General features: G+C 41.1%; 1 protein-coding gene across 9 annotated transcripts in view; it reads right to left on the reverse strand.

The window, feature by feature from the left end:
* Positions 1-2,234: 2,234 nt before the first annotated feature.
* LOC145440555 (melatonin receptor type 1A-A-like) overlaps positions 2,235-19,289 on the reverse strand; it is a 34,335-nt gene continuing 17,280 nt past the window's right edge. For 2 of the 9 annotated variants that reach the window (XM_080318186.1, XM_080318187.1), the window contains exons 7-10: positions 13,976-14,121; positions 6,721-6,766; positions 3,938-4,035; positions 2,235-2,411 (exon numbers count right to left, since the gene is read on the reverse strand). In XM_080318186.1, the coding sequence (XP_080174312.1) occupies positions 2,312-2,411; positions 3,938-4,035; positions 6,721-6,766; positions 13,976-14,121 (390 nt within the window). In that variant the 3' untranslated portion in view covers positions 2,235-2,311. Of the gene's footprint in view, positions 2,412-3,863; positions 4,036-6,720; positions 6,767-12,936; positions 12,975-13,975; positions 14,122-19,289 lie in introns of those variants that run through there. The other 7 variants (XR_013915559.1, XR_013915558.1, XR_013915557.1 and 4 more) reach the window with 7 other exon arrangements.

The following is a 19,289-nucleotide window of genomic DNA, read 5'->3' on the forward strand; positions in this document are numbered from 1 at the left end:
AACATCTGTATAGTTGTTAAACGCTGGACTACAGGCCGCGCACGGATTAGTTATATATTGAAGCTACGTTGCAACTGAAAAGAGAATTTTAGAGAAGGATGGAGAATAATAAACCTATAACCAGGGCCGTAACAGCACTTCGTCAGCCCCCCCAAACGTTGGTCTTGGGCCCCCCATATGGTGATAAAGCTAACTTCTGGGGGCCTCCCAGACCCCCCTCAGCCTATACGCTGTTTACCGCTACTTATCTGTTACATTGGGTGTCCGTTTAGTGGGTCAGCTTTTCTCGCCTAAACGCGCAAAGCACGAGAAATTTCTATAATTCATTACTGAATCGGGAAATATGATCGGGAATTGCATATACATTGCTGTAAATTTTTATCCTCTCTCCGCTCACGTTATCTGATTTACCGGTAGAGCTGAGGGAGGTGCGTTTCAAATTGTAGGTCCCCTCAATAATAATTAAATATCTCTGGGTGTATACCCGTTGGCAGGAACGAAACAGCACTTCGTCAGCCCCCCCAAAAAAACTTGAGTCTTGGGCTCCCATAGGGTGATAAACTGACCCCCAATCAGGTTGTTCGCTTTTGCCACGAAATCATAGCTGTACTGTTTGGTGAGCCAGCGCGAAGCGAGAAAATTTTCGATAATTCGTGATAAAATCGGTCGAGAAGATCGGGAATTGCAGATATATTGCCATCAATTTCTTGTCCTCTCCACTGACGTACTCATATTTACCGGTAGAGCTGAGTGAGGTGTCTTTGAAACTGTAGAGCCGGTAAATAAGAATTGAACATCTTCAGGCGGGCGGACCCATTGGTATGACTTCGTTACATGATGTTATTTCGTGACCTCCTGTCTGCTATATCAAAAAATATAGAATCGGGCAAACGTACTAAACTAAAAGACGCACACGATTTCAAATTGGTTTTTCTTCTCTGGCGTATAATTTTTCCCCGCGGGATGGAATTCGTCTTCTGAGGTTCAGATCGCCAAGTTAGGAACATTCGGAGCCAGCCATTTAGGCGCCTAGGCTATGGACAATTAAAGCTATATGTATTTTGTATATATAACGAAGTTTTCGGTCAGCGTAAGGGCAGCCCTTTTCGACCAAGGTTTTTGCGCTGCCGATCGTTCTGGCACACTTCTTATAGAGTCGCATGTAATATGTCATAAATCGCTATATGTCTTGGTGCGTCGTGTCGCGGTATTGGCGAACGCCGATATGCCCATTTCTAAAAATCTTTCGTGTTCTTTTCTTGGGGGCAGAGTACCAAAAAAGTCATGATATTTGGCACCTTGAAATCGCGCGTAGCGCGAATTTTTTTTAAAAAGTTGCATAAATTTTCAAAAAATACTCTATAATTTATGCTAATTCACGAAATAATTTTGGGCCCCCTTCGAGCTCGCCCCCCCCAATTGGGGGTTTTGGGGTGCGGCAGTTACGGTCCTGATTGTAAACTCATTCACGAACGAATTTCAATTTCATTACCGGCTGCGAGCATACGACTAGGGCTGGGCAAAATCGAGTACCTGAGTGATTCGATTCTGAATCACGTAAAATGCTTCGAGTCGAGTCGAGTATCACTCGTTATGACGTCACAACATAATGTAAGATGTCAAAGTTCAAATATGTACATTTTATGCCACCAACGAAGAACAAAATGCCTGTAACCCGTCACATTAATGATAATTCGGTATTTTTTCGACCATACCGACTTCATTGCACTTCTTGACAATGTTGTGGAACGATCATGACTTCGGAAATGTGTTATTTTCAGTAACGTTCGTAGCTCTCTACTATATCTATTATGCTGCGACACGGCCAATAAAGGTTTTAAGGCTTCCTCAGTGGAAAATAGTATCAAAACTATAATTGTCGTTTGTAAATTAACTTTCAGTTGCGAGGAGCGTATAATTTCAGTACTCGAAAAAATCGTCTTTTACTACTCGACTCGAATCATTAAAATTAATACTCGATTCAGATTCGAGTACTCGAATCATTGTACCCAGCCCTACATACGACCTGAATTCAATACGAATGGAGCCTTTCTCGCGCTAACCCTTGAGCGTACTGCCCCGCCACTGACCTATATGCCCCCGTTAACTTGGCCCAATTAGTGGTTAACAAGTCACTCGAATACATAACCGCCAAGGTCCTGCCCATGTATTGCCTCCCGAGAGTCTTAACAACTGCTGAAGGGGGCACGCTCCAATGACGAGGACAACAACCATCATGAAAATAATGTTGTATATAAATACAAGAAAGCGTTATCAGACTAACACGCGTCATGGAATATAGATGAGAATATCATGGTGCGTTATTTTGCGTCACAACCGGTGCTGTCGCCGTTTTTGTGAAAAGTGCTTCGAGTCGTCCACAAAACGATGTACGCTGTTTAGCGAGTTTCCTGCAATACAAGACAATCATGCATAACAGCGGAATATTTACCTACATTGTCAGATCGCAATCATGAGGGCAATATATTCTCGGAGCACCTCGGTTATTCGTTTTTGAGACGAATATTAAGCTTCGAGTCGAATAGAGTATTCGAGTATCATTCATTATGACGTCATGACATTATGAAATAGGTGCAAAGTTCAAATATGTACATTTTCTGCGACCACAATGGAAATATTGCCAGTTCCACATCGCAACAACGATAATTTAGAATTTTGTCGATCATGCAGCTGAAAATGCTGTTGGTTTTTCCTGGCCTCCCAGAAACGTCCTTTCCGCTAATCGGCGTAGCTTTTCACTACATGTTTCGAATGTTGTGATACGAGCAATCGAGATTTCTAGGCTTAACCCATTAGAATTAATACTGGTTTCAGATTATGTGCACAGTCCTACCATTGACACGTAATCATAACTAATTTTGTATTCCTTGACCACAGCGCTTTAAGCCAATGCCGTGGTTCGATCTTGAGGATGCCGTTTCCACGATCATGCGTAGCTTCGTGCATCACCTTTCGTACGTTGGGATAGGCTACGACCAAACTAGGTTTCGAGTCTCACACGGTAGGAAGAAAGTATTGTGGAAACCTTATTTTTCATTGAAAATAACTGATGGGCGTGGAGTGGGGTTACTCGAAAAATTGACTCTCGTTACTCCACGCTAATCATTAGAGTTGATAATCAACTCTGGTTCCAGTATAGTCGAATCGTTAGTCACCGCCCTTATTATGAGTGATACATTAATCCATGACCTCCATGGTCAGTGACTTAGGTGGTCGTCGGTTACTATGCGACCATTTATCAGTTTTGCCTTTGTAACAGGGAGCCAGATCCCTTTACTACCGTCATTTTCAATACACCGACACCGACTCCAGCTCACATGTTCTTAACAGAAATCGTGGCCCGACTCCATCACCCCCGACTCCAACATTCCTGTAAATCTACACATAAAATTACGCGTTAATTTTTAGGTATTATTATTATTATTATTATTACACAGCGAATCTACAAAAATAAATACACAAATAAATTGAGTTGGCAAAGGTACAATACATCTATTACGTGGAAAATTTAATAACTACAAAGTCACTTTTTAGAAACATTTGTGAACATTTGGTTCGATTTTAAAGTGGTCAGTGTCGGAGTTAGTTAAATTTGTTGGAGTCGAAGTCAGAGCAATTTGGCCATCTCCGACTACGATTCCAGGCAGTGTATGTATTTCAAGAACTCCAACTCCGAAGAGCTTTACAAAATTTAAGTGACTCCGACTCCACAGCCCTGCTACATGGGCAACCGAAAATCATGCACATGCAAATCTTACACTGATATTACGTAATGATATTGATGTTTTGCGAGGATCGTACGCGCGATGGTAGGCATGCTGGACACAACGTGAGAGACTCACACTAAGCGAGGGAAACCACTGATGAATTACACACATGATAACACCGAGTACTTCAAAGAAGGGTTTCCACTGACTGGCGGTCGTTTGCAGAGACATTCATAACTGCGAGATGCGTGACTTCAATGTCTATCGATCGAGATTCTGGTGCTTGTGGCGGGCTCAGCGAGGGCATCTGAAATATAGGTTACGGCGTCGTTCAGGCTCGTGACCTAGCTATGTTAGGGGTAGAGGTCGATCTGAAATTTTCAATACCCCAAAACCGAGGTGGCGAAGTAATTATCGTTGGTATTCTACTCAGGTGCAAGTATAACGATTTGCAAGTATGTAAAAAGAAGGTAGGCCTATTCGATGGCTAGTTTTGCGTACGGTATAATTCGTCACGCTTGCGAGGTGAATAGAAATCTGAGATCTGAGACCAGAAAAACCCCATTGCATGCGTATGGTACACTTCGCCGACGTTCATCTTTTTGATTTCTGTTGATCTAGAACAGTGGTCGGGAACCTTTTTTGTCCGAAGAGCCATATTGGCCCCATTTTTTCCATCTCAACTCCTAAAGAGCCATACATGCCAATCAACTGTTACGTCACAATTGAAAGTTCGTGACGTCATGGTAGCACTAATTCGAACTCACTACATGGGATTTCTCGTGTGCGCCAAATTTTCTCTGTAAAAACTGGTATTTATTGTTCGAAAGTAAAGCTCGAAACGAGAGGTGAGGCACAGACGGGCCAAGCCTCACCATTGATTACGCAATTTATCGTAAGTAGGCCTGGCTTAGAAATTATTATAACTGATATTAATCGAGTGTGACTGCCACACTGATTTCGAAACTCTAAATACTTATCGGCTTCTCAATTCTCAACGTATTCGGCGGTATCATAACGTTGCGCTACACGCCTACATTTTATCGCCGGTACTACACAGATCGATAGCCTACTTACCAATCAAGAACGTGGATAGCTATGACGTTGTTTGTAATTCGAGTTTGTAATTGTCACATCCACAACAGTTCATTTCGCCCTTAGATCAGGAAGACAATGCGTATTTGAAAACTGCGTTTTGAAATGGGCGTCGCCATGTCAGCTATGCTCTTTGATTAATCAACGTATCGCACAATTCAAGATCAGGGATATCTAGAAGTTCTAGAAATCCCTGTTCGAGATTTCGAGTCGAGTACATAGAATTCGCGAGTGATTTTGGCTGCCGGCGTGACAGTAATTTAAATATGATGATTTTAAAAAGAGGGGTTCTGAGCTCCTAAACCTGAAGACAACATTGTCTTTACCCCTCGAAGACATGTTTATACTGCCACGAGAATAATTATTCTGGCCGTGATAAAAATTTACCAACAAGTCGCTGCAATATTGATTTATTGTTTGAATTCAGAACAAAAATATATATTTGGCAAAGAGCCATATCTCATACCCAAAAGAGCCATATATGGCTCGCGAGCCATAGGTTCCCGACCACTGATCTAGAACGTTCAGATCTCCTTACGAGGAAGATATTCGACGAAATTAAGCGGCATTTTATCGAGTTCTGCAGTAGCAGCAGGTCTCCTGCATGTCATGATATTATTAATATTTGTGGGATTATGAATTTCGTTATCGAGGCATGGGAAACGATAGTCGATATAGATCATGGCCATGTATAGATGCATAGCATATACAAATTTGTGTTTTATAAACTTGTCTATCAGAGGCCAATTACATATATCAAATTCGCAAGATCAACCTTCTTTCGTAGTACAGTTGATATGCGGAAAGATGGCTATACTCTGTTGTTGAATATGGATGCAACAAATCCGATGATTGGCCTTAAACGTTACACCTTGAACGCTGCATTACTCAAGTCGAAATATCCGCAATCAACAGGCGTTTGAAATCGTAGATTTCTAGAACTGCTGAGACCAGATAAATTCCTTCATGTATGATGGATTTCGCCGTGGTTTCTATTTCCGATTTCGATTGATCTCTGGTACGAGATTTTACCAAACGTGGAAATTCGTGTTTATACACATGTATCCATTAGTCAGACTTGTACAAACTACTGGATTTGCAAAATGAGCAACTATAGACCTATAGGACTACAACTACTCAATTTTCAAAATGCACCAGAACTACTCCCTTATCAAAATGCGCAACTAGAATTAGAACTAGATAGAACTAACACCTTAAAAAATCTACAACTACCGAAGAATTGGATTCCATTCCGGAGCAGCACTTCGACAGGCCCCTCAAAACGTTGGCATTGGCCACCCATAGGGTGATAAACCAAGCTTCTGGGGTCGTCAGGTTAGTCGTGTTTGTCGCGATTTATAACCGACATTGATTGTACTGTTTAGTGACACGCATAACTACGCATACACGCACGAAGCGCGCAAATTTTCAACATTTTATAATTGGATCGGTCAATATGATCCGGAATTGCGTATATGTTGCTATCAACTTTTTATCCTCCCTGCTCACGTAATCAGATTTCCCGGTAGAGCTGAATGAGGCGTCTTGGAAACTGTAGGGCCCGTTGGTATGACTCCGTAACATGATGTTATTTCGTGACCTCTGTCTGCTATATCAAAAAATATACAATCGCCCAAACGTAGACTACTAAACTAAAAGACGCACACGCGATTTCAAAAAAAGGTCGTCACTTTCGTTCGAACTACCAATTTCCTATTTAGCGTCATTTATGTCAATTTTCATTCGAATATATTCACTATCTTTGCTCTGAAAGCTGTAAAGGAGGACGAATTGGCAAAAAGGAGGACATTTAGGCCTCCTCGGAGGACAATATCAAAAACCTGAAAAAGGAGGACAAATCCCCCTAAAGGAGGACGTATGGTAACCCTATTATTACCTGAATTCCGGATCGGTCTCCAGTAGCGCCAGAGCTCCACGCAGTTCTGCAAAAAGATACAACTCTTCAATGAATCTGAATTTGCCGTCGATCATAACCAGTGTTGGGATGACTCGTGTCACCTTTTTCGAATGACTTGACTTGACTCAAGTCACTTTGCTAAAATGACTTGACTTGACTTGACTCGGCGTATCAGAAATGTGGATTGACTCGTGACTCGGAGCAAAATTCACGAGTCAATTCCAAGTCATCAATTAATCGGTGTCGATAAAAATCACTGTATCTTGCATATGTTCGGATTGTTCGCGAATGCTGGTGTAACCCGTGAGAGCAACCTATCATTCAATAATCGTGCGTTTTACTGAGCCTTCATTGTTCTCTCACAAATAAATTGACCACAAACGAAGTGATCGAAGCTTACAGCTTACGTTGTCGTAAACTAGTAGTAAAGTAATATAATAGAAAATTATCTACCTTAATCAAACCTCTTGTTTTATTGATTTTGAATTCGAATATAGTTTATATACTACTCAACCATTGGCGCAGGCTCGAATTGTATCATATCAATATGTAAATGGGTAAAGGGTAATGTATTGCATCTTATCAATTCGTTTCTCTATTCTCTATGTTGGTTGGTAACTATAAACTGAGGCTACGTATATGTAGGGCTGGACAAAATCGAGTACCTGAGTGATTCGATTCTGAATCACGTAATATGCTTCGAGTCTAGTCGAGTAATCGAGTATCACTCGTTATGACGTCAGAACAGAATGTAATGCGTCAAAGTTCAAATATGCACCGTTTATGCCACCACAAAGAATATAATGCCTGTTATCCATCTCATAAAATATGCATTGGTATTTTTCGAACATACCATATGCTACGATACCGCCAATCAAGGTTTCTAGGCTTCAACAGTATCGAAACTATAATTGTCATTGACAAATTAACTTTCAGTGGTGAGAAGCATGTAATTGCAGTACTCGAAAAAATCGTCTTTTACTACTCGACTCGAATCATTAAAATTAATACCCGATTCAGATTCGAGTAATCGAATCATTGTGCCCAGCCCTACGCATATGTGATCGATACAGCGTCTTATTGGGTGTATATTCAACTCTATATTCGTTCATTGGTTCAAAATCAATGACCACTCAACCTGTATTTCAGACAGCTAGCAAAATGTAATGACGTAATCATGTCTCATACTACGAAAAGGCAACTTGACTTGAATTTTGACTTGACTCGTGACTTACCTTGACTTGACTCGACTTGACTCGAGTCACCTCCAAACATCAAGTGACTTGACTTGACTCGAGTCACCTTCGAAAACCGATTGACTTGACTTGACTCGAGTCAAAATGTGCAAGAACTCGAAACGACTCGTGACTCGAAGGTGGTGACTTGATCCCAACACTGATCATAACCAATTTTACACGCCGGGCGTTGTAGGCGAATAAAACCGATAGCGTGTATTATGATGTGAAATCACAACCGCATGGTGGCGATATTACCTTTCTGTTGTGTGAAGTTTAGGATATGTGAATTTGTGGGGTTCGCGCATTGACTGGAACTTTGATATCTGGCGTATCCACTATCCAGGACGTTACTTACTTCCTGACAGTGTTAATCTCTCTTGGAAGGCACTGTAATTCTATTGCAACTATAGGACTGTCCATGGTAAAACATTGACCCTCTGAATATAACTGATTACTAAATTCATACTTTCAATTACATTCATGCAACGAATGTCTGAAATATACAAGGTGATCAAATGCGTACACTAGGGTTGTCCAAAATTTGGAAAATCTCAAAAAGTCTCCGTGATTGTGTCTCATTCTATAGAATATTGATAAAAAACAACAATTAGCCTGATAGAAGCTTACAGGAAAGCCGTTAAGATTTCGGTCAAAGCGTTTGAAAGTAGCTGCTCAAGAATGGGCGTGCCACTGACCATAGAACGGCGAGAAGACTAGGAATCAAATAACCACGGCTCTTGATTGGCTAATCGGCTATGCTTCAATGACCACGGCAGCAGCAGCTTGCTGATCAGGTGTTCAAGAAGTCTGCTACCGGTGGGGATTCTGAGTGCGCATTGTTAGTAGTTTAGCAGGTGATGGTTTAAGATTAATTCAGGACATGTTGAGGTATTAAATACATGATGAACAAACAACACCTGCTTCACAGAAGCTTTTACAGCATGACTGCTTCATTTTGAAGGAAACGGCTGAAGCCAACATGTCGTGCTTTCATCGAGATAAAGCAAAGGCGCTTATGCAAGTGTTGAGCGAATTCACCGTTTCAGTACGGATCCACCATCAGTGAACACAAATCTATAAACGCTTAACAATGACACTATACTTTGTGTGATCTTATTGGATCCAAGTTGTAGTATATAGTGAAGTATTGAAGGTTTTAGGGATCGACTGAATCGGCCGGTTATGCTTGGCAGTTATACTTACAGCAAATTGAATTCACTTATAAGAGTTGTCAAAGTCCTTAATGATGCTGCAGAGAAGAGGTTTAAGGTAAGCACAGGCTATACTGGATATGATATCCAAACTATGCTGGATACTATATGCAGCATAGCAGTGGCGGCTCGTGACAATATCGGGTGGTGGGGCAAGGGCTGCGAGCGACTTTTATCAACATGACGTCACAATGGCGTTTTCCAACGTAAAAAAGTAACTTTATGATGGTCACATGAATTTCCCGACAACAGTGATTTTAACGTAGGTGCCGCGAGAGGTTTGCCGGTGAGCCGTGACTTGAAGTGTGGTAACAAATGTTTTATTCATTTATTTTTAATCAAAGGATTATTTTACAAAATGTACGTGAACTAAGAATCGTCCCTATGCCACGAATCAAGTATCAGGTCATCCTTAGTAGCATGCGTTTTGATTTCATGGTAGAGTTATAGATTACGCAAATCCGACCGTCACCCCAAATTCGAAATCCGGATCCAGTCCGGCCAGGTAAAAAAACATTGAAATCCTGCTCCGGCTCCTGAACCGGACTGTGGCCATCTCTGGTTACGACCAGGTGATAATAGGCAACCAAAGCGGAGGCACCCGGCGTACGATTGGATCAATAGACTGGACAACGTCTATACCTCTCATTTTCGCTCTAAAGGCAACTGCGTAAACTACGTACGGAATAAAGATTCAATACGATTCATGTTCGCACTTGACTTGACCTGACTAATTCCAATGACTAGAACTCGAGAGATTGCGTAAGCCTAACTGGAAAGGTCAACGAGTTCGGACACATACGCAATTGTTATCTCATAGATTGGGCCTGTCATATTGAATTCAGAACATCAATTTGAATGGTCTTTGAAGAACTAAGGACAGCAGCCTCGGAACTTCGGTCTCGGAGCAACGTAGGACATTTTGGCCTTGAAACTGGAGACTGTGACACAACACATACGGCTTACTGTCTATAAGTCTGCTGCGAAATCACCGTTGGAAAATATATTAATATATAAATACATGAATAAAAGCCGTAACTTAGTATACTGTTACAAGAAATCATCGAGATACAAGAAATCATCGAGAAGTAGCATACGCAATCTCATAACCCATTCCGGTATGGTACACTGTCAAAATCAATGCAAACAGACGAACACCGAACTTTGAGTAAAATAGATCGAGGAATAGGCTGATCGAATGATCAGCTGTTAGCCGACATCGAAAATGAAATAGCTATCGCAATTGACAGGGGATTGTAAGCAAATGGTTTGAAGGCCACAATTTCACAGTGAAATGGACATTGGCGAACATAAAATTATGTGAATATTTGAATGCAAACCGAGAATCTTGGTTAGCTGTTTCATGCGATCATCGAGATATACCATTGGAAATATCATCACCGATCTCGTTATGGAACGCAGACTATAGATTAGCACAGACCGACACCGGCTTTTGCGTGAGATCCGCAATGACGGAGGTAGGCTAAGTATCAGATCAGCGCGCATCTCTACCATACTCGACCTCGAAAACGAAATAACTGCCTCAATCATTGAGTGTCAACTTTAAGACTTGGCACCGCGTTCGATACTAAAATCAAGACATACCGTGTGAAAGCTCATGACAGATCTAGGTATGGAACATCGTTAAAATCAATAGAGACCAATAACGGCTTTTGCGTAAATTTGTTGGCGATAAATGAAGAGTCAGCTCTTACTCGACTTTGGAAACGAAATTACCACCCACATAGTTCAGTGACAAACTTAAAACTTGTTACAGCGGTCGATACTAACACTTACCGTGCCAAATGTCATGACCGATCTCGGTATAGAACATCGTCAAAATCAATGGAGACCAATACCGGCTTTTGAGTAAAATCTGTTTGCTGTACTATGTACATGATAGATCAGCACACACTGAACTTCGGAAACGGAATTACTACCATTATCTTTAAGTAGCAAGCCTGAAACTTGGAGCAGTGTTAAATACTACCTTCACGACATATCATACCAAGTTTCAAGAATTATCATGGTGCGAAACACCGTCAAAATCGACCTATACCAGCAAAGGTCGACTCAACGCATATTACGGTAACCGAGTTCAGATATAGATACGATTGTTACATCACACCTTAAGGGCGAGTAGGCATATTTGCCCCGGTTGCTCGGCCATTTTACGAATAGGAGAGAGTAAATCACCGTTTCTTTATTGTGCGCGGCTTTGAGAGAATAGATAGTGAAAGCTTGTTATGAGCGCTACCGGGGCAAGCCCCGGCTAGGCATTCACAAAGCGAAAACACAGAAGAGAATTCGATTTTCGCAGAGACTTCGCTATGTATGGGCGTTTGCAAGCGAAAGCACAAGAAGAACGCGGGTTTCGCTGTGATCTCGGTATATATTGATTGCTGTGCGTCTATAAATGGTTAAATTGTTATTGAACAGAATTTTAGGTGGGGCAATGCCCCAGTTGCCCTATAGGACGAGCCGCCACTGCAGCATAGTCTGTGCTTTTCTTTACACCTCTTTTCTGCGGGATCAATAAGGACTTTGACATACCATATCCAGCACAGCCTGTGCTAGTGTGCGTACATTACCACCTCTTGTCTGCGTTATCATTAAGGACTTTAATAACGCCTACAATTGCATTCAATTTGTTGTAAGCATCTGATAAGGGCCAAGCATAACCGGCTGATTCCGCCGATCCCTAGAGCATTCAAAACGTCACCTATATACTACAGCTTCAACCCAATAAGATCACACAATGTATAGTGTCATTGTTAAGCTTTATATATTTGTATTCACTGATTGTGGATCCGTACTGAAACGGTGAATTCGCTCAACACTTGCATAAGCGCCTTTGCTTTCTCTCGATGAAAGCACGACATGTAGGCTTCAGCCGTTTCCTTCACAATGAAGCAGTCATGCTGTATAAGCTTCTGTGAAGCAGGTGTTGTTTGTTCATCATGTATTTCGCACCTCAACATGTCCTGACATCAACATCACCTGCCAAACTACTAACAATGCGCACTCAGAATCCCCGCCGGTAGCAGACTTCTTGAACACCTGATCAGCAAGCTGCTGCTGCCATGGTCATTGAAGCATAGCCGATTAGCCAATCAAGAGCCGTGGTTATTTGATTACTAGTCTTCTCGCCATTCTATGGTCAGTGGCACGCCCATTCTTGAGCAGCTACTTTCAAACGCTTTGACCGAAATCTTAACGGCTTTCCTGTAAGCTTCTATCAGGCTAATTGTTGTTTTTTATCAATATTCTATAGAATGAGACACAATCATGGAGACTTTTTGAGATTTTCCAAATTTTGGACAACCCTAGCGTACACGTTTGTGAAATTTACACGAACATTGACGCAAACCTGAGCCATCGTCATAGAAGCGAAATAGGCGTTATCGCACCCCACATTTCACATGTCAATTCATTTGCTACTTCATCATGACGGTAAGTTCATTATGCGTAAATTTGATGGCACATACGATACGAATATTTCGCTAATAGTTAGGAATGTATAAAGTGACTATATATTTCAATTGTCTGAGGACCCGACTCTCGAAGATGACAGCAAGCTAATAAGCGATACTACCGATTTAAAGCACGTCTGCTCATTCTATGCTTGTGTGTGTCGGGTCGGTACGCAAATACATACATAATATGTATTACGTCACAATCACAATGAACTGCATGCATGACGGCTTGCGCCTCGGTCACGCATTGGCGACCACACGTACGATTACCTTCCAGTTTTCGTTTCGCGCCTATCCTACGCTTGCTCCTTGCATGCAAAAACATTCGTTACATTCCGTAACACACTTTAAGGTGGCTACACTAAAATTTTAGATTCACCGACCTTATGTATTTGCGCACGTAAAATTTTAAGCGGTGGTGTCTACAGAGGCGGTGTGTTACTCGGTTACAACCTCAGGTCAGGATAAAATCTTTGATGTCAAAGCCATATAAAGACGGTATTAAACCAATAACAATCGACCTGCGTTTTATCTCAATCTTTTACTCCGCATAAGACAAATCGATATTGTGAACGGCCCCCAGAAGCCAAAGCAGAGATCTAGAGATAAGTATAATTGAGGTAGTGCACAAGAAGTGCCGCATAGACACAATGCCACGAGAGTACTTTTCAATCGACTTCTTCAGTATCTATATACTTCTACTCGATGTACTTTTAATTAAGCATCATTATGAGCCAAGCCAAGCTTACCGTACATGCATTTGCTATTGTCATGCTTATCAGAGTGAACTTGGACAGAACTTGATTTAATCTCCGAGTTACCGTGAATTCAGTCATTCTCTGATTTGGAAAAAGCTGTGTAGCCATAATTCTAATTCTAGTCTAATTTGCAGAAAACTGTGTAGCTGTAATTCTAATTCTAGCTCTAGTCTAAGTTAGAAAAACACTGTGCAGCTATAATTCTAATTGCAATCTAACTTGAAAAAAGCAGAAAATATTATAGTTGTCCAACCGCATTGATCACTGTGCTTCCACAGATGTCCCGTCAGTTGAATACAAATCTCAGACACATCGACGTGTGACGGTGTGAATATTTAAAGTGAAATTAATGGCACTAATCATTATCAGAAGGCAAATAGGCAGAACGTCGCGAGGCATATCGGTAACATAATGCTGTGGTCCGCATTAGGGCGATCCCAAATCGCCGATCGTTTGAATAATACATCAGACTTACGATTTGGCAAGTAAAATGTGTAATGATCCGCATTGGAAATTGTAAATAGCGCATGCAACCGGAACAATATTCTAACCTTGTTCGCAGTGATAAGGTGTCATCTTTAAAGCAACGAAATACGAAGTAGAAGAGCCTTTTGTATCCTCTCTTGAACGATGGGTTTAAGATACCGTATATGACGAAGTTTACGCAGGAATTTGTGAATGCCAGCCATACAAGGAACTGTAAATCACGAATCGGTATAAGGGTTAAACGAGTGCCACTGAAGCTATGTCTATTATGAAGATGCTTTGGAAGAGAAACATGAACGCGATGGAGCACAGTCACGAAGGCATATATTGACATTTTCCCATGCATCGTAAAATTTGGCGTCGTTATCGGCATCTGTCCCTCATTAAATCTCTACGAATGGTCGTTTTGATTCAATAATATTAATCGTGACACTTCGGCCACTCCGTTGGTAGTAAAATATGAGCCAAACTAGGACATGCTTTAGTGTCTCCAGTACAGTTTATGATGACTACTGTATCCTAAAAGCATGCTCATCTCTCATGCGATAGCGCGTATAAATGGACTTGACTTGGCCCTTGAAGAATTTAGTGTCTGATTGTCCAATTATCATCGTCAGTTACCCCCAAGGTTAAATAAGACTGTGTATAAATAAAGGTTTCTACCAGAAGAGAAACTGGCCATCATCCAATCATTGCCTCAATTTTTCGCAACGTTACGAGACGCCATGATTTATTCCAATGTTGGCAACGCACTCGGATCTTGGCTCCACTCCACAATCGATATAATTGAAGAAACGCCAGCTAAACTGGAGTCTGGTCGCTCGTGAGCGAAATATCCTCGTACACTGTATGTTTTCTAATACACGCCGTTTTCTAATATATGCGGTTTCACGGGAACCTTAACGCCTAGGTCAATTTGACTTGCTGCAAGTCCAACGATCTTACACTGAAAAATACTTTCACTTTGATTACGTGAGTCCAATATAAGCGTCTTTACATACAGAGTACTCTCTTCATCACAGGTATAGAGACCAGTCATAATAAACTGACCTTTGGGTCAATAAATTTAACGACTAAATAGGTGTGAGTGTATGCCTATTACCTTACTCCTTAGTATAGATGACAAAACATACAAGTATTGAGCAAAGTACTACTGGCATATTAAACGCATACACAGGATCCCCTAAAAGTCGATTCCAGTGGCGCTAAGACGACCCACAGTATAATCCAACAATCCGTCAGCTATATATCTTACAACGCATCAGATTGGCCAATACGCCCAGCACACGCCGAAATGTTCTTAGTCCTACTTGAGAAAAACAGCCCATTATATGCATGAAATAGATGGTATAACCCCAGATGAAATGACTCTTTTGACCTCCCCTAACATGTTCCAAAAACTGATTTCTCATGTTGAAATACCTTTTGACTTTAATTCGATATTCAGAGTGTAAATATAGATTTTGCGGTTAATTCCAGACGTATGTTCCAATGTCTAGAATCTGATCATTTTAAATATTTATACGGGTTACGTGCCGGACATAACGTCCCACAGCGCACATCGGCACTGCCTAAGTGCCTATATACGCAATATCATTCAGGCTAGAAGATATAATTAGGAGCAACGAAGTCAGTAGTAAACATGCGAAATTGGATGTTCGTTATATCACAGATGATTCAAAACTCCGTACTTTCCTAAGGAAATTGCACCGCGTGATCAACGCGCGAATGGACCCAGATATTGCAGAGTGTAGAAGAAACTACAAAGGGTAAAATTGCCCCAGTAGGACCGTCCATATCGGGACTATGGCTGGTCACCATGGTTTGAGTACTCGAATATGAATCGAGTATTAATTCTGATGATTCGAGTCGAACAGAGAAATATGATTTTTTTCGATTACAGAAATTGTATGCTCCTTGCGACTAAGAGTTAATTTATCAACGATAATATTAGTTTCGACGCTATTGGAAGCATTGAAACTCGGTCGGTCGTTTCGCAACTAGGAAGGAACATGGACCGGAGCCGGATTGGATATCCGGCTGAATTTTCTCATTTTTGGCCGGAGCCGGACCAGTACTTTTTAAAAAGAATATGACAGCCTTACCATCTTCCACCCTCGAATCAATAGTTAAAGTGAAATGTTCATGGAAATAAAACACATGCTAAGTCTAAGTTGGCATAATTACTTCAGATAAGGGTTGGATTTGATCTTTGAGTTTTAAATGTCCTGTTTGTATTGTTTCAAATAATATTCCATACCATCCTGAGAGCAGATTATTATTATAAGAATTTGTCGGACCGGATCACGGTCATTTCTAGATTCCGACCTAGGACCTTGGACCTTGGACCAGAGCTGTAAAAACAGGATCGTAGGAGAATCAGAGAATTTATCGATCCGCTCTGTACTAATCGTAACATGCGAAACATCACAAAGCTACACATGATAAGCAGTGGTCTTCGCGGACTATTTTTAAGCCGTCGCAGACCCCCGCGGACCCCCCCCCCGGAAGCTTTGGTGCAAATTTAGCTCAATAATCGTGCAACCGCCATCTGCATTTGGTAAACACTAACTGTAGGCTAGTGACAAACATCATCTAAATTACTTTTCTTGAAAACAACATCGTACTATTGATGTCGAAATTGCGTGGACTTTATTATTTCAAAGCGAATTCTGCAACTGCATTTGCAATATTAGTATTCGTGGTCGTGTCTTGAAAATCCGCGTCTCCGATTTGATATGAACGAGTGCCGAAAATCCATTTCCATAAAGATAGGTGGTGGCTAAAGGCTAATGTATTACGATAACACTTAACGCTTCCAAAGACACCTTTCGGTATGATCGCAACAAATATGGCACCAACATTAAGAAAAAGATTTTTTAGTGAACATTAAACGCCCATCCTCGTCATTTCAATCGAGCAGCTCATCTTTAAGTTATTTTGGAATAGTGGTTAGCCGGTTATGTATATGTCATAAGAGAAAATGGATATTTGCAAACATTTTAAAGTCACCTTGATTGACCTCATATACTTCTCCAAGATTTTAATTTTTTCCATAATCCCTAACACATCTCGAAACAACAATATGTTGGTATCAGTTGGCTATTGGCAATTGGCAATTTAGCAATTAAGATGAGTTTGCACAGTAGGTTATTTAAATTCAGACGGCATTCTGTTGATGTGAATCCTAGAGTTTTGCCAGTAATGAAGCTAAGCTGTCACGTGATTCACCTAATTTAAAAACATATAAATAAAGTTATCAAACATTTTGTAAGTTTAGAGGTTCCGCGGACCCCCGGTTGAGAGCCACTGTGCTAGAGGAAACGACATATCTGTGAAGTCGTGTTGACCCACATCATTGTCACCTCACGAGTCCAATGAAATAGGTACTGACGAAAAAATACCAAATTATCTTCAATGAGATATAGAACGGCCATTGTACTATTTGCTGTCGCATAAAAGGTAAATAAATCTCCACGTCATTCATACTTGCATGACGTCATAACGAGTGACATGAATACTTGATTCATATAATCGAATCACTCAGATACTCGATTATGCCCACCCCTAACCGGACCTACAGCGAAATCGTTGGAACCCTGCATCACGAGTTAACAGTGTCATGTAAGGGTCAAACCTCAATTATTCATCATTGAAAAGGTGACACAACGAAAATCCCAATTCGCTACATCCTCTAAGCGGCTTTCCGACGAATGACTACGGGCGTGCCGATATCTGTAAGCCCCGGGATTGAATTATCGAACGCCCCGTGCGTATATAGTTCAGGGTGTTATTTTAGACTTAAAACTGCGACCGTGAATTAATGCTCCTGTCCTCGGTGCAAAGACATCGATATGCACGCCGCGGTTGTTTGATGTTGCATGTTTCGAGAAGATAGATGTCAATCGATCACACCACATGAGTTTAAAAGGACGGAGATGGTTGTGTTTTTGCCGGCAAACGACTAACTTCCCACATCAAGCCAGTCCTAGGAAACCGAGACACTAATATGCGGGCTAGATCATATAAGGGTGTAAATAGGAAAATTGTAAGGTCCCATTCATCACACAGTCACATAGTCTATATGACATTGTAATTCTAACATATTCCGGATGTGTAGTCTATTGATTAGACCGTTAAAAAAGATATCAACACCCTAACTATATTGTCATGACCCATGAGTCATTTTCCGTCTTACTTCAGTGTAATTGTAAATGTATGGCTGGAGTGAACAATGAACATGAGTATGGCCGAAAGTACTATCCCTCTTAGAGTTACAGTGACACGTGATAACCAGCATTTAGCTACTAAAAGATTATATTCTGGAAGAGTATGTAACGGGTATGAGTCAATTCTCTGCTACCGTCAACCGCGAAACCAGTATTTCACAAGGCGCATTGTATATGCCTTGCCTATCCCGTATTCTGTAAATTCAGAAAGATATAATTCCGTAGTACAAGCTGAACATATTTTTCTCTCAATCGACCTATCGTAAATCTATTTGCAACTTTTTACATTCTGTTGCTACCACTTTTCGCATTTGTCGTTCATAGTTGTCTGAACCGATAGCACTAGAGCAGGGGTCACCAACCTTTTTGCAACCGAGGGCTACTCTTGCGTAATGATTGAAGCGGCGGGCTACTATTTACTCCCGCCGTTTACCCGTGTCACACTGAATTTCCGCTTTGATATTCATAGCACTGGGCTGGACTGGACATCATGTTATATGTTTCTATAGCAGTCAGTGGGAAGCCTGGCATTGTATGATATCAACTAGTGCGCTGTACTCTGGTATTCAACTTGACACTGCAATTCTTAGTGAGTGTTCCAGATGTGCATTAATTAAGCGTGTTTTGTGTTTATTTTTGATGAAGTTCATGTCCGAAAAGGCTGATTCACAACGATAAGTTGAACCATAGACGCTTGCAACCTTCATAGCTGCTGCGCATACACCACTGTACTTTTCCATATCAACAATGCACCAAACGTTTGCTGCAGACTGAGGTGGGGGTCATTTTGCAGTGTTACAATTTCAATCTCCAACTGTTCAGCATCCAGAAATGACAAGATTTCATTACACCGGACACCAGCAACGATTACAGAAAGTTAGAAACATGGTATATTAAACTGCGTTGAGCGTTGAGTATACAGATATTGAAAATCTGCTAGTACTTCACGGCTATCTGACTCCGAATAGTAATATTGTTTACTACTTTGGCATTGTCCTGGTCGTCGAGCTATCGTAACGGAACCCCCCACCATTTCAAGAAGACCGTGAACGGCATTCCGTCATGTCGCCTTTATAGGCAATGCGCCGTATCTTGAATTTCTGGTGATTCTATCACAAACATCTATATATTACTAATTGTAATTGAAGAT

Source organism: Botryllus schlosseri, chromosome 6, assembly GCF_051294905.1.
Source record: "Botryllus schlosseri isolate E-star chromosome 6, Bs_hap1, whole genome shotgun sequence".
Taxonomy (NCBI): Eukaryota; Metazoa; Chordata; class Ascidiacea; order Stolidobranchia; family Styelidae; genus Botryllus; species Botryllus schlosseri.